Here is a 13493-nt window from a genome sequence, read left to right as displayed (position 1 = left end):
ATACAGTTTGCCAAACAGAAGAACATTTTGTGTATTATCATGTCCAGCTGGGAAAGCACATCCACTGAACTGCATGTCCCTGCCTCTTGTTATTTTCCAGAAATCATATTTCCCCCATACTGAGCAATGGAGGCTGGATGAATACATTTCTTTATATGTAAGTGTTTGAAATGTAATAGAATGCATAGGCAGTTGTAGGATTTCATTGTTTCCTTTGGCACAGCAGTCAGATTGCAGATATACTAATGCCATTCAAAAAATTCAGAATCAAACTAGATTTGAAACTGACATTTGCTGTGAAGCAGGCTAGTGTTCTCTGTTATAACACATGATAGGGTAACAGGGGCTACTGGCAATTCTAAATTGCCTCTTCAGAGCAATAGGGTTGATTTACTAAAGGAGTAAAAAATGTTCACTTTGCAGAGTAAATTTTCACCTAGCTTGTTAAACGAGGTCATGTTTTGCTGACGTCAAACATCCAATTATGTGTAAGCCAAAAGCCATTTTTTCCTTGCATGTGATTGGGTATTCTTTTTGAAATAGTTTTCAAAGTGAACATTCTCCACTCCTTTAGTACATCAACCCTTGTCTCAGTAATTGTAAATCTCTGATGAATTAAAACAAATGTTTTTGACAGTTATTCATCTTATTACTTTGGTTTGTATACAGTATATATTTATACTCATTTTTGCATCTATGGAGGGGTGTCCTCATAATGAGGCAGCTTGAGGCAATAGCCTCAGTTGGCATCTCTATGGGGGGACGGCAGCATAGCCGACTAACAGCACCCCCTACTTCTAGCCCCACCCCTCACGCTGACAGCTACGCCGGCCACTGGCTAACAGCTTGGCCGGCCGCCACCACCCGCACGTCTGACACCTTGGCTTTACACATGGCTCCCCCCTTCGCCTGGCCACCTTAGGCGACGAATAAGGTAGAGACAGCCCTGCTATCTATGTTTATGATAAATGTAAGTGTTGTAGAAGATATTGGTGTAAAAGGATTGTAAAATCACTTCGTTGCTAAAGCCCATTTAGACCTCTCCACTGGATGCATTGCAGGAACGCACTCGATAACATGTGTTACCTCAACACATATGTTGCATTACCATTCATTTACAATGGCACCCCAACACAATAAACCCAATACATCTCCAAAGCTTATATGTTGCAGCAAACCACAACGCACAGTAATGCGCTACCATGCATTCTGATGTACTGTGTCTGAAAAAATGGTGCATGCCCAATTTTTGCTCTATTCTGGTGTATTGGCAGCCCATTTATTCAAATAGGCTGTCTTAACACAACGCATGTTAACATGTAAAAAAAGTGCATTAAGTCTTGTTCACACCATGCCTTTTGAGCACACCACCACACATTTATGGTGTGAACAGGGCACATAGAAAACAATTGTTCACACCATACATGTGCAGTGGTGTGCAGAAAACTGTGTGAACAAGCCCTAAAAACAACACACAGAAGTAAAAAGGTCTGATCAGACCCTACTGGATATCTACAAAAATATTAAAGGTATAATACATTTGAAAAATTCTAATTATGCATGTAATAACTCAGCATTTTTTTAATAAAAACTGCAGCAAAGACAAACTCAGACTCTTGTCAATAAGGTGGTCTTATCATTTATTTTACAAACGTCTATGGAAAAACAGCAGCTTTTCTGACTGGTTCCTATGTATATCTGCTTTACACAGTTTTGGAGCAATTTTTATTTAATCCCCCCATTTAGACATGCATTATGCCTGATTCTTACCCTGCTGGAAGTATCGCATGCCGTAGCCTGGCCGCCGCCTTAGACTTTCTCTTCTCCTCTCGTATGTATCAAAATAGTTTTGATAGGGATTATCTTCACCATATTTATAAGGGTTGTATGGGTCATCTCCTTGCATCGCATCCTGTCTGACACCATTGACTGTTGTAGAATTCACTGTCTGTGTCTGATGCCTATTAGATGGACGAGCTGTACTTTGATGTCTTGCTCCAGTAGCATCCTCTCTGGTCCTCTGTTGTACTGTAGCATCACTGGCAGGGCTTCTGGCTCTGGATGCCTGGAACCATAATTGACCAGGCGAGTCTCTTAGCCTTTGGTTGTTAGTGCGCTCTAACCCCCCAGTTTGATTTTTACCAGGATTAGAAGAGTGTGGCCTTCCAGGTTCAGACAAGGATGTACTGGAATTATTTCTGGCACTTAGCAATATCATTGAACTGCTCGGTGCACTCACAGCAGACTCTCTTCTCCTGGGAGGTTGGTACTCTGAACCCTGGCTGAGCAGGCTATAGACTCTTCCACCATTGTTCCATTGCACCCTATGTCTCCAAAAAGCACTGTGGCTACTGTGTCTCCTGTCGCTTTGACAGCTACCTTGTAAACTGCAGTAAAAGTAAACAGCAAGCTGCAGTAAAAATACACTGCCCATTGTGCAACCCATAGTCTCTACTTTCAAAAACAGAAAAAAATAAAGCAATGAATGAACAGTAGTTGAAAGCTGGAATATAAGAAAACAAGCTTGTGATCTAAACTGAAGTGGTAGCTGCAAAGTTCCTAGTAGGGAGAGAGAAGCAAGACCCTTCTCATCTTTCTAATATTTCGCTGGTGCTAGTTATAAGAAGAGGGGAGGGGGTCTGAGAGTAATGTTACTAGACCTCCCCTAAGTCTGGAATTCTATAGAAAATGCAAGTGCTTGGGCTACACTGAAATCCATATATCTCTACTGACATCAGTGCAACCCTGTAATGTAAATAGTGAATAACGTTGTTCATTTCAAGGAGTGGTCTCTTTAGAGTACATGGGGGTTTTCAGAGTTCCCATAGCTTTTTTCTTCAAACATAAAGAAAACCATTTCTGGCTGACTGCACTCGTGTTATGTATTCACATTATAGACTTGGAACGTGCAATTTCACTTATCAGCCAGATCTGTCTAAACTCCTGAGCTCACCCAGAAATGCACACTGAGGCTGCAGAGTGAACAATGTGCAGAGCACATCATGAGCTTCCAGTACAGACAAAGGTGAGGACACTATATTACACACGGCTCATCCTGGAGGTAATTGTCAAGGAATAGGACTGAATCCAGCCACATCTGGCAGCTAGGAACTTGCCAAGCTATGCTGGAAACACCATTGAACTTTTTTCTTTGGTTGTTCTCTGTTGTCTTAGAAATAATACCTCAGGGAAAATTCCTAAAGGCTTTTGAACGATGGTAAAATTGTTTTAAATGTGACTTTACTCATCTCTATAATTAATGTCTTTTTTTGAAGAATGACTAAAAAGGGCACTTTAGTAAAGGTAATACGAATCAAAAAGTGAGAAGTGTAAATCCACCTAAACGAAAATCTCATTTTTGGGTGGGCACCAGCCGAGTCTATGGCCTGGTGGCCCCTTCCAATGTTCAGGGAAACCAAGAGGCAGGTATTTTCCCATGGTCCCAGCTATGGAACGTTTTTTAGTGTGGATGTTTTGTTTTCACTCATTAGCTGATTTTGTAAGCTGATCACTGTGAATCCCTGCAATGCACTGCTTGATTGAAAATAGAAAGATGCCGCACTGTCTATCATTTTTTATTAAATATCTACCTTGCCTTGAGCTTCGATTAACCTCTATATGCGTGTTGTTAGTGATGCACCAATACTGTTTTTTTGGCTTCGGCAGAGTATGAGTACCGATACATTGCTTTTGGTATTCGCTGATACCGAGTACCGATAATGGCACCCGGCTTCCTGATTGCCCGGGAAGCCGGCTCCATGTTATTGGATTATTTTCGATTATGATTGGCTGGGAAACCGGCTTCCCAACCAATCGGGATTAGAGCTGCGAGTAATGACCCGCCTCCTGATTGGGCGGGAGGCCGGCTTCATGCTGATTGGCTGGGAAGCCGGCTTCCCAGCCAATAAGAATGGAGCCGGCTTCCCGGCTAATCAGGAAGTCGGGAGGCAGGTCATTACTCGCCACCCAACTTCCTGATTGCCTGGGAAGCCGGCTCCATGTTCCCCCTATGGCACTGCCGGTCAGAGGAAATCTTCTTCTGACCGGAAGCTCCGGTATCGGGGAAGGTATCAGAGTATTTGGGCGCCCAAATACTCTGTATCAGCACCAATACTGATGCTAGTATTGGTATTGGTGCATCTTTACTTGTTGTATCTTTAGGGCTGTTTTCATCAAAACGGACCTTACATAGAGATGAATGGTAATGCATATAAAGTACAAAAAAAATGGTGAGTAAACATGTTCTTCTCCTTTAGTAAATCAACCCTATCATAATGTAGCCTAAATCATCTGCTGCCAAGCTCCAGTATAAAGGTCACAGCTCTAGCGGCTACTAGTGTTGAAACTTGCCTACCTTTGGTACATTGTTATTCTACTTCAAATTCTTTATTAGTTTTATAACGTAAAACATTAAAAACATTCTGGGAACCTTTTTGGAATTCCCATTCCAACCTTATGTTACATTTACAAAAGCAATTTAAATATCGACTGTCTATTCATTGCATAACAACTTTTATTTTACATTCATCCCTCGTTGCTATCATACCCTACACACAAAAATACACAAAAAAAAACCCAAAACAATCTTTTCTATCTATTTCCTTCCCTCTCTCACCAAAGACTTCCTCCCTCTCCCCCCTTTCCGATCCCTAGCAACCTTAGTTCTTATAAATCCATATTCTTAAAATATATATCAGAATCCGGAGGCATATACAATTCAAGGTTGCTAGACCTTTCTAAATCTAGAGTTCGAATCATTAGTATTGCTGTCATTTTCTCTTTTTTATTAAATACCATGTCATTTTTTTTGTTTAACTTGTTGTACAACTGGTATCTCTGACTTCCAAGCTCTGGCTATTGTTTGTTTAGCTGCTGTAAAGATGAATGTTATCAATCTAAATTGATGTTGCATAAAGCCTTCTGGCTTCAAATTTAGCAAGGCTTTGCGTGGGTCTTTCCTTAACCTTATAACCCCGACCAAAAAAGCAAAATTGTAAGGCACTTCCACCACATATGGGCCATGGAGCCTTGCTCCTCACATCCTCAAAAACACAATGAGGAGGAGCCATCTGAAAACTTTTCCAGTTTAATAGGGACCATATACCATCTAAACCATCTAAGCTTATAATTCGCTTCTACTGCCGACGAATTCCTTGAATAATGGGCTACTGTGTCCCAAATCTGGCGCCAATCTCTCTCTTCTAATTGTCTTCCTTGTTCCTCCTGCCAGGCTAACCCATATTGTGGAAGCTGTGTATTAATACCCTCCATCAAAGATTTATATATATAGTAGAGAGACTTCCTCTACCCTGCGGATCCTTCAGACATTATTGTTCATACTTGGTTAATTGCGATGGCAATTTAACATTATATAGAACTGAATTAAAACACTTTTTATTTGTAAATATCGGAATACCTCACAATTGGGAACTTTATATTTAACCTGTATCTCAGAAAAGGGCACAATCCATGTGGAAGGTAAAAAATCAGATAATCTTATTAATCCAGTCCTTTCCCAAGCAAAGGTAACCGCTCCAGGTGTCACCCAGCCTCGGGACGCCCCTGTATATTTGATAACGTCCAATATTCCAGCAGTTGTTTCACTTGTTGAATTAAGAATGGAATATTTGCCTGATATAAATCTTAATAATTTGGAGTAATTCTCATCCCCAAATATCTAATATTCTGATATTACCATCCATACAGATATTCATTCTGTAGTGAATCCTGAACCTCTTTTGAAAGCACTACAGGTAGAATTTTAGATTTAGAAATATTTACTTGGAGGCCTGAGAGTTTTCCAAACTTTGAGATACTTTTGACCAGATTGGGCTTTGAAGTAAGGGGATTGGTGATAATATAATATCAGACTAGCGATATGCCGGTGTCTAGCAGTATGTAACAAATGCAACAGTCTTCTTGTACCATCTGTGGCCTGCCTTTTTGGAATAAAACCAACCTGGCCCCTTTCAATCAGAGTATGTATTCCTTTATTCAACCTATTTGCTATCATTTTAGCTAATACCTTCACGTCCTCATTAAGTAATAAAATAGGCCTATAATTTGACCAGTTGGTGTGATCAGTGCTCGGTTTAGGTATCATGACGATTGCAGCTGTTAAAGACTCTGGTCCTAAATTATCCTGTTGTAATAAATGGTTAAATCAATCTACTACAAGTATGGTCCTAGGATTTTCAAAAATTTCTTATAGTAAAGTGCCGTGAACCCTTCTGGGCACGGCTTCTTTCCTAACTGTAGATCTTTTATCCCTTTTTCTACTTCTTGCATTTAAATGGGAGCATCAATGGATGCCACAAACTGCTCTGTTGGTTTAGGAAAAGTAAATTCCGAATAGAAAGTCACATCTCCCAGAGGATTCAACTCCGCTGGAACTGCTACCAATTGCTGCATATGCTTATGGATTTCTGTAACAATTTTTACTGCATTGTTCGTAATTCCCTCTACGTTCATTTTCAACCTAATTTATTTCAACTGTGGGGTTGGCATTACATAAACGATTAGCAACTAATTGATTCTGTTTATTTCCTTTAGTGTAGTATCTAGTGTATGCCTCGTCCAACTAAGGGATTTTTCGGCTTGGTGGGTCAAAAACAGATTCAACTGTGTTTGAAACTGCTAATTTTTCTTAAGCTGAACACTTGGTTTATCCTTAAGGTGGCCATACACTATACAACCATCGCAAGACCTTAGTCTTGCGATGGTTGTAAAGTGATTAAAAAAACGTACGATCTGCCCATCTTGGACAGGCAGATCGTACTCTCGATCATCGCAAGCCCGCCCCCCTTGCAGACGATGACTGCAATGAGGGGCGGGCTTAAGATGACTGCAAACGGGCGCACACTGGCCCGTTCGGCAGTTGTCGAACCAGCAGGCCACTAACTCGCCGAGAATCGTACGATTCCCAGCGGGTTTTCTAGCCTGCTGGTTCGACGGAAGACGTGCGACCGTACAGTAGAAACGGTTGCACGCCTTCCATACACTGCACGATTCTCGTACGATAGCGGGATTTCCCGCGATTCTCGTACGAGAATTGTGCAGTGTATGGGCACCTTTATATTGTGAGACCAACTGAGAATATCTTTCCTCTAGACCTTTTGTCCATTCCTGTTGTTGCTTCTTCTTTCTGGATGCAAGTTGTATACATATCCCCCGAATCACCACTTTGTGGGCATTCCATAACGTTGATACTGATGATACCAACTTCCCATTTATTGAAAAATATTCCCTTAAATCAGACTCTATTTGATTAACTATCTTAACATCAATCAATAGTGAGTCATTTAGTGACCAACAGTTTCTCTTAGATTTAGCTATCTAACTACCGTTTTTGACTCTAGCCACATCATGGTCTGACCATGGCACCGGCATTATATCTGACCTGCGACTTTGATTAATTACTGTGACTATAATAATAATGTGATCTATGCTGGAAAAGCTATTATGGGGGTGTGACATATATGTATAATCTATTCTCTTTTAACAGGGTTTAAATCCCTCCAACAATCTACCAATGCATAAACACTTAGCAGGTCCCTCAGCTCAGCCCCAAGCCCCCCCAGTTCTAGACCCAGAAGGAGTATACCTGTCCAAAATTGGCTGGAGGGCTGTGTTAGAGTCTCCACACACCAGCAACACTCCTTGCGAGTGTGACTCAATCAGCCTAAATACTGTAGATGTGAGAAAAAGGGACCCTGCCTAGAATTTGGAGCGTAATACACTACTACAGTTATTAATACATCCCCCATAAACCCCCCCAAAAAATCAAATATCGACCTTTTGGGTCTGACAATTTATATTGACATGTAAATTAAGTAGACCTCCCAAAACCTATTAAAACCCTCCGTTGTTTTGTCGTAGCATTAGCCAAAAAAACTTGGGGATGCTTTGTAGAAATCCTGTGCATGTGCAGTAGCAGGCTGAGGGCCGATCACGCTGGCGCTGTACACACAGGAGACATGGGCAGGTCCCGAAGAGCTTGGAGAGCGGTGTCTGGCCGAGGGACTAGTACGGTAATGACTGCTCCTAAGGATCTATATGAGTGCAATGAGGTGTCTGCAGGGTGGGGGTCATGTCGCCATATTATAAGATTTGCGCTCGAGCGGCAAATGCCGATATTTGAAAACAGGCAGCGATGCCCGTTAATATACAAGCGATCCACCAGCTATGGAGCTGGCGGATCGCTTGCATGAGGTCCCGGGATGTGCGCCCCCTCCTCCGCGCCTCCCCACTCCCACTGTCATGCTGGTCCCAGGCTCCACTGTGCTTGGTGCGAGCCCGGGACCAGCATACTGCTTCTGTCACAGGGGATCAGAGGGAGGTCGGAACACAACCTCCCCCCGGTCCCCTCTCCGCTGTCAGAATGCGGAAGTGATGTATTTAACATCACTTCCGCATTCTTGTGTCACTCTCCAGCTTCAGATGCTGGAGAGAAGCTGATGAAGCAGTTCTCTGCTTCATCAGCTTCTTCAGGGGGGTCCTAGGTGACATTAGAGGTTTTGGAGACCCCTGATGTCTCCATAAAGAGGACCTGTCACATATTTTGCTATCACATACAGGGGTTTTCTTAGCCCCCTATGTGATAGCAATAAAGTTAAGTGGAAAAAAATAGGAAAAAAAATGTAAATATATTCAGCATTTGGGAAAAGAATGACCATCATCTACTGAAGCCCTATATGTAAAGCCACAGGCATTGACACCCCATGTCCATTCTGTGTAAAATGTTAGGAGGCCTTACACTGACCGCAAATGTAACTGAGGTATTTGCACTGACCACCATGTAAAGGAGGTATGTACACTAACCGTCAATATAACGGAGGTATTCATACAAGTTAAAGTACATTGTATTAGAGCAGTGTTTTTCAACCTTTTTTGTGCAAAGGCACACTTTTTTCATGAAAAAAATCACGAGGCACACCACCATTAGAAAATGTTAAAAAAATTTACCTCTTACATGCGATGACTCACCGGCCCAAGAGTGAGGAGGAGACTCAGCCCAAGTGATTCCGTCAGGTAACGAAGGGAAGGGGGAGGAGTCTATGTCCGTGACGTCACCGGACTCCTCCCTCCTTCCCTTCGTTACCCATCACGGACAACTACATCACCCGACTCCTCCCCCCTTCCCTTCGTTAGCCGACAGAGCCACTCGGGGAAGGGGGGAGGAGTCCGGTGACGTCGATGTCCGTGACGTCACCGGATCTCCGACGGAAGACCCGGAAGCCGGCGGAGAGGTGAGTAACTTTGATCGATCAAAATAATTTTGATCGATCAAAGAAATTAACGATTTATTGACGGCACACCAGAAAATATCTCACGGCACACTAGTGTGCCGCGGCACACTGGTTGAAAAACACTGTATTAGAGAACCCCATTCATTTGAATGGGCTGCCTAGTGCACCACAACTAACCAAAAATAATGCCCCTGCAGCATTTTAGAAGTGCGCAGCAATACACAGTATTATGTTGCTGCAAGTTGCACTGCATCTCAGATGCACTGGGGTGCCATTCAATGCGTTACAGCCCACTAGTGTGAATGGACTCTAAAACCGGCCCCTAACCACTTCCTAATTGTGCCTGTGTTTTGAGGAAATATCTGTCTCACCTACAGTCAGGGCCGGTGGAAGGATTTTTGCCTACACAGGTGAAGGTGCATTTCCTCCCTCCCGGCACCCTCTGGCAGCCTTCTGGTAGCACTTGCCCTGCATAGACATCCTATAAAGCAACACTGGAAAACTAATAGGAGATCTGTAATTTCCATGTTTTAGGTCAAACCAATTATCTCAGAATCATTTAGAAAAAAGCAAGACCATCAGCTACAAGTGCCCTATGTGTGAAACCACAAGCAATGACACCCCAAATAGTTTACTATGGAGCACCCCAATATAAAGACACCCCAAAGTGTACCACTCCAGAAAGCATAACGATAACGAAGATGTTCATGTTACAGCTCACACTAAATATATTCAGCATTTGGGAAAAGAATGACCATCATCTACTGAAGCCCTATATGTAAAGCCACAGGCATTGACACCCCGTGTCCATTACCATGGAGCACCCCAATACAAGGACAACCCCCATAGATCTTCACTAAAGAAAGCATGACTAACAGCAGATAACAAGTGACCTTAAACTGATGTTTAACTGCTTCAGGACCGCCTAATGTAAATAAACTTCAGCATCCTAAAGAGAACACTTGATGAGTCCTGTGACATCCATTGTGGCTGCTGATGGGTTGAGGATGGCAAAAATTCTGTGTAAAAAAATGTTAGGAGGCCTTACACTGACCGCAAATGTAACTGAGGTATTCTCACTGATCGCCAATGTAATGGAGGTATTCACACTGACCACCAATGTAACAAAGGTATTCGCATTGACCAGTAATGTAACAAAAGTTTTCACACTGACCACCAATGTAACGAAAATATTCACATTGACCACCAATGTAACGAAGGTATATACCCCTCCACCACTATTTTTTTAAATTCTAATATATGTACATACACATACTTAAACATACCTTTTGCTTGCATTCTGGTTTTTCTTCCCTAGCAGCAATGGTGGGCGGTACTTTTTTTATTACATGGAGTGCCATGCAGGCCAAGAATACAGTGAGCCCTGATGGCAGAGATTTGCATATCAATTAGCCGCGATATTTACATATTGATGAGTCGCAGCTTATTGATATGCCGCCGCCCATTCATGACAGCTTCAGGGACAGTGCAGGCTCTGGAGAGAGAGCACACAGCAGAGTGAACAGGGGGCAGGGCTCAGACTATAAGAAAGTGAAGCTCAGAGCCCCATCCATACCACTGCTCCTGTGTATGGGAGGTGGTGTTTTTCTGCCCACCCACTTCAGTGCCCTCATTCTTGTGCTGCCTTTATGGTAGCACCAGCTTTGCCTACAGTGCTAAATCTGTCAAAAACTGTGACATATACTTTCCTAAATGAGAGACAGCCTGATCTTCAATAGATGTGAATCTAATTTTGTTACTAGTTTGCTTAATAAATACCCCTGGTCTGGTCAACAAGCAGCCTATCTAAAACGATAACAGCTACAGTCTCTGTACATACCACTTAACATAGAACCATTTGGTCTACAAGTTGAATACTTCTTTAATACTTTATATTCAATGGTTATTCAAGTCCCAACAACACAACCCACACACACATACTGAAGTATATATGTAAACATGTTTTCAGTGAAAATTACTTTGGCAGAATATCTTCAGATCCACTAGCTCATATGGCCACTGCTTGTTTAGCATGCAGACTTTAAAATGCAGACTGAGTGGCACCGATGTCGGTCACCGGCGCGTTCTGTGCTTGCATGCTGCCATCTTTGAGTGTATCTTGGTATACACCAAGATGGCGTTGCCTGCATGTTTGGGCGTCGCCATCTTGATGTATACCAAGATACACTAAAAGATGGGCGCCGCTCGTTCTGCACACAGATTTATGTATGACCGAATACAGTTTTAATATATTCGGGCATATAATAATTCGTTATTTCGGATTCGGACAAACCGCTGAATCAACTTGATTTGCAGGTGCGTCCAAATCCGAATGCACATATCTAGTGCACATCCTGGACAAAAACTGATGACATAAGTGCAATGTCAGCAGATCAAGGGGACAGAAGGGGAGTAGCCTGGAGGCCACACACACCTTCTGGCTGCTCACATCATGTCTTTAGTAGAGATAATGCAAGCACTATTAGTGTATATTAAATTATACAATATAATGTGTGATTTAGGATTTAATCATACTTCTCTGTCTTGGAGCAACCCAACAAGCATAACATAAGGAAAGAGAAGCACCACAATTACATTCATATTAAATATATGTATATATATTGCAATCATTGTATCATTATCCAACCAAATCACATGGGCAATTTTGATCACTTGCCTCTGCCTCTCTCCATCTATTGCAAACAACCAAGTGAACATATGCCCAATGTCAGATGTGGTGTGCATATGTTAATATGCAAAAGTCCCTGGTTAGTTTATCTCTGTTATCAGTAGATATTCCTTACAGATGTTCACGGCCCGTGGATAGAGATATCTGCCAATACCCCATAATTACCCTAGGTTCTTCTGGTTTCCAGGTATGCAATATACTGACCTGAGAACCACATCAACTGGGAACCCAGAACAATAGTGGAATAGACAGTGTCTTCCAGGACAAAGGCACTTCAATATTTGGGGTCCAACTGAAAAAAAAAGTTACTTTACTGCTTTAGGATTGTCTAATTATCCTTTCATATACTGACAGATCTATCTAGCTTTATAGGTCCTGTAAGTAATTGGATTTGTACAGTCCCTTACCATAATTTATTCAGCCACAGAACATGTGCAATTTATTGTTGGTCAGTAATTAAAATGATGAGTTGGCCACTCTGTAATGTATTTGACTCATTTAATATGGTATATGCAGAGGAATGCAGATTTTCCAATATTTTCTATCTTAGACAGCTATATATTGAATATGATCAGGGTCATACATACCTTATAAAGCAAACCGAATGGTCATATGTTCATTTTCTTTAATAAAAGCTTTATTGAGTTCATGTAGAGCACTGCATATTTCCACATTCCTTGCTTCCTATAGAGCATGAAAGCGGTTTCTAATGAATGAGACTATCTGCCAAGGGCTTTCTTAAAATCAATCTTATATCTCTCCTATTTTAACTTAAAATACTTTACATCGTAACATGAACAAAACCCTGCACTATCTTTACTCCAATCAATATGATGATAACTGGTAACAAGACCGCAGGCTCCAGTCACGTGTAGTTGCATGCACAATTAAATGTACAGATGGGAAGACATCTATCTAATCGTGCACAATGATGATGATATCTATAATCAGCAGTGAAAATATTATTCTTGACATAGAGGAGATTACATTTTATCTGATCTGATAAGGTATTGATGAACTTCCATGACAATTAGCTTATGAACAAAAGACAGATAAACTGGCAAACATTCAACTGGATCTACAATTATTCTTGATAGATGTTGGTATCAGTCTGTATGATGGGAATGACTAAGAATTTTCAGGAAATTTATATTAAGTGTTACAATAACAATTTTTGCATGTTTGCACATCATTACTTCTTTTTAGTGCCCACATCTTGTTCAGTTAATGAAATCTTTGTCGGATCAGTCAATTATCTGTGTAGACAATTTTTGTTGTCCTGGAACTGGATTCTTAACACAAACGTATTAATACAAATTTGTATACATTACTGATTATGACATACAAAAAGCCTGTGTGAAAGAAGTCTGCAGACATTTGTGGGAATGCAAGGAGCTGTGAGACAATGCTGAATATCACATTACAGTGAATTGAGTTCACTCTGAAAATCACATGCTTAAACTTTTTAACTCTATGTGAGGATCAATTTGAGCTGCAGAAGTACAATGCACAGACTTAGCATGTTGTCTGTATAGAATTAAATTGATATATATATA

The 13493-nt window shown here is 41.4% G+C and overlaps 1 protein-coding gene across 3 annotated transcripts in view; it reads right to left on the bottom strand.

The window, feature by feature from the left end:
* Positions 1 to 13493, bottom strand: part of LOX (lysyl oxidase) — a 50824-nt gene that overhangs the window by 33363 nt on the left and 3968 nt on the right. The window contains exon 1 of one of the 3 annotated variants that reach the window (XM_018571036.1): positions 1771 to 2446. The exons of the other annotated variants lie outside the window; for them this stretch is intronic. Coding sequence (XP_018426538.1) covers positions 1771 to 2446 — 676 coding nt within the window. Of the gene's footprint in view, positions 1 to 1770; positions 2447 to 13493 lie in introns of those variants that run through there. 3 annotated transcript variants of the gene reach the window in all.

The sequence above is a fragment of the Nanorana parkeri genome, unplaced genomic scaffold (assembly GCF_000935625.1).
Source record: "Nanorana parkeri isolate BGI_ZX_2015 unplaced genomic scaffold, ASM93562v1 scaffold40, whole genome shotgun sequence".
Taxonomy (NCBI): Eukaryota; Metazoa; Chordata; class Amphibia; order Anura; family Dicroglossidae; genus Nanorana; species Nanorana parkeri.
The sequence above is the reverse complement of the archived record's forward strand: the minus strand, read 5'-3'. Positions and strand labels throughout refer to the sequence as shown.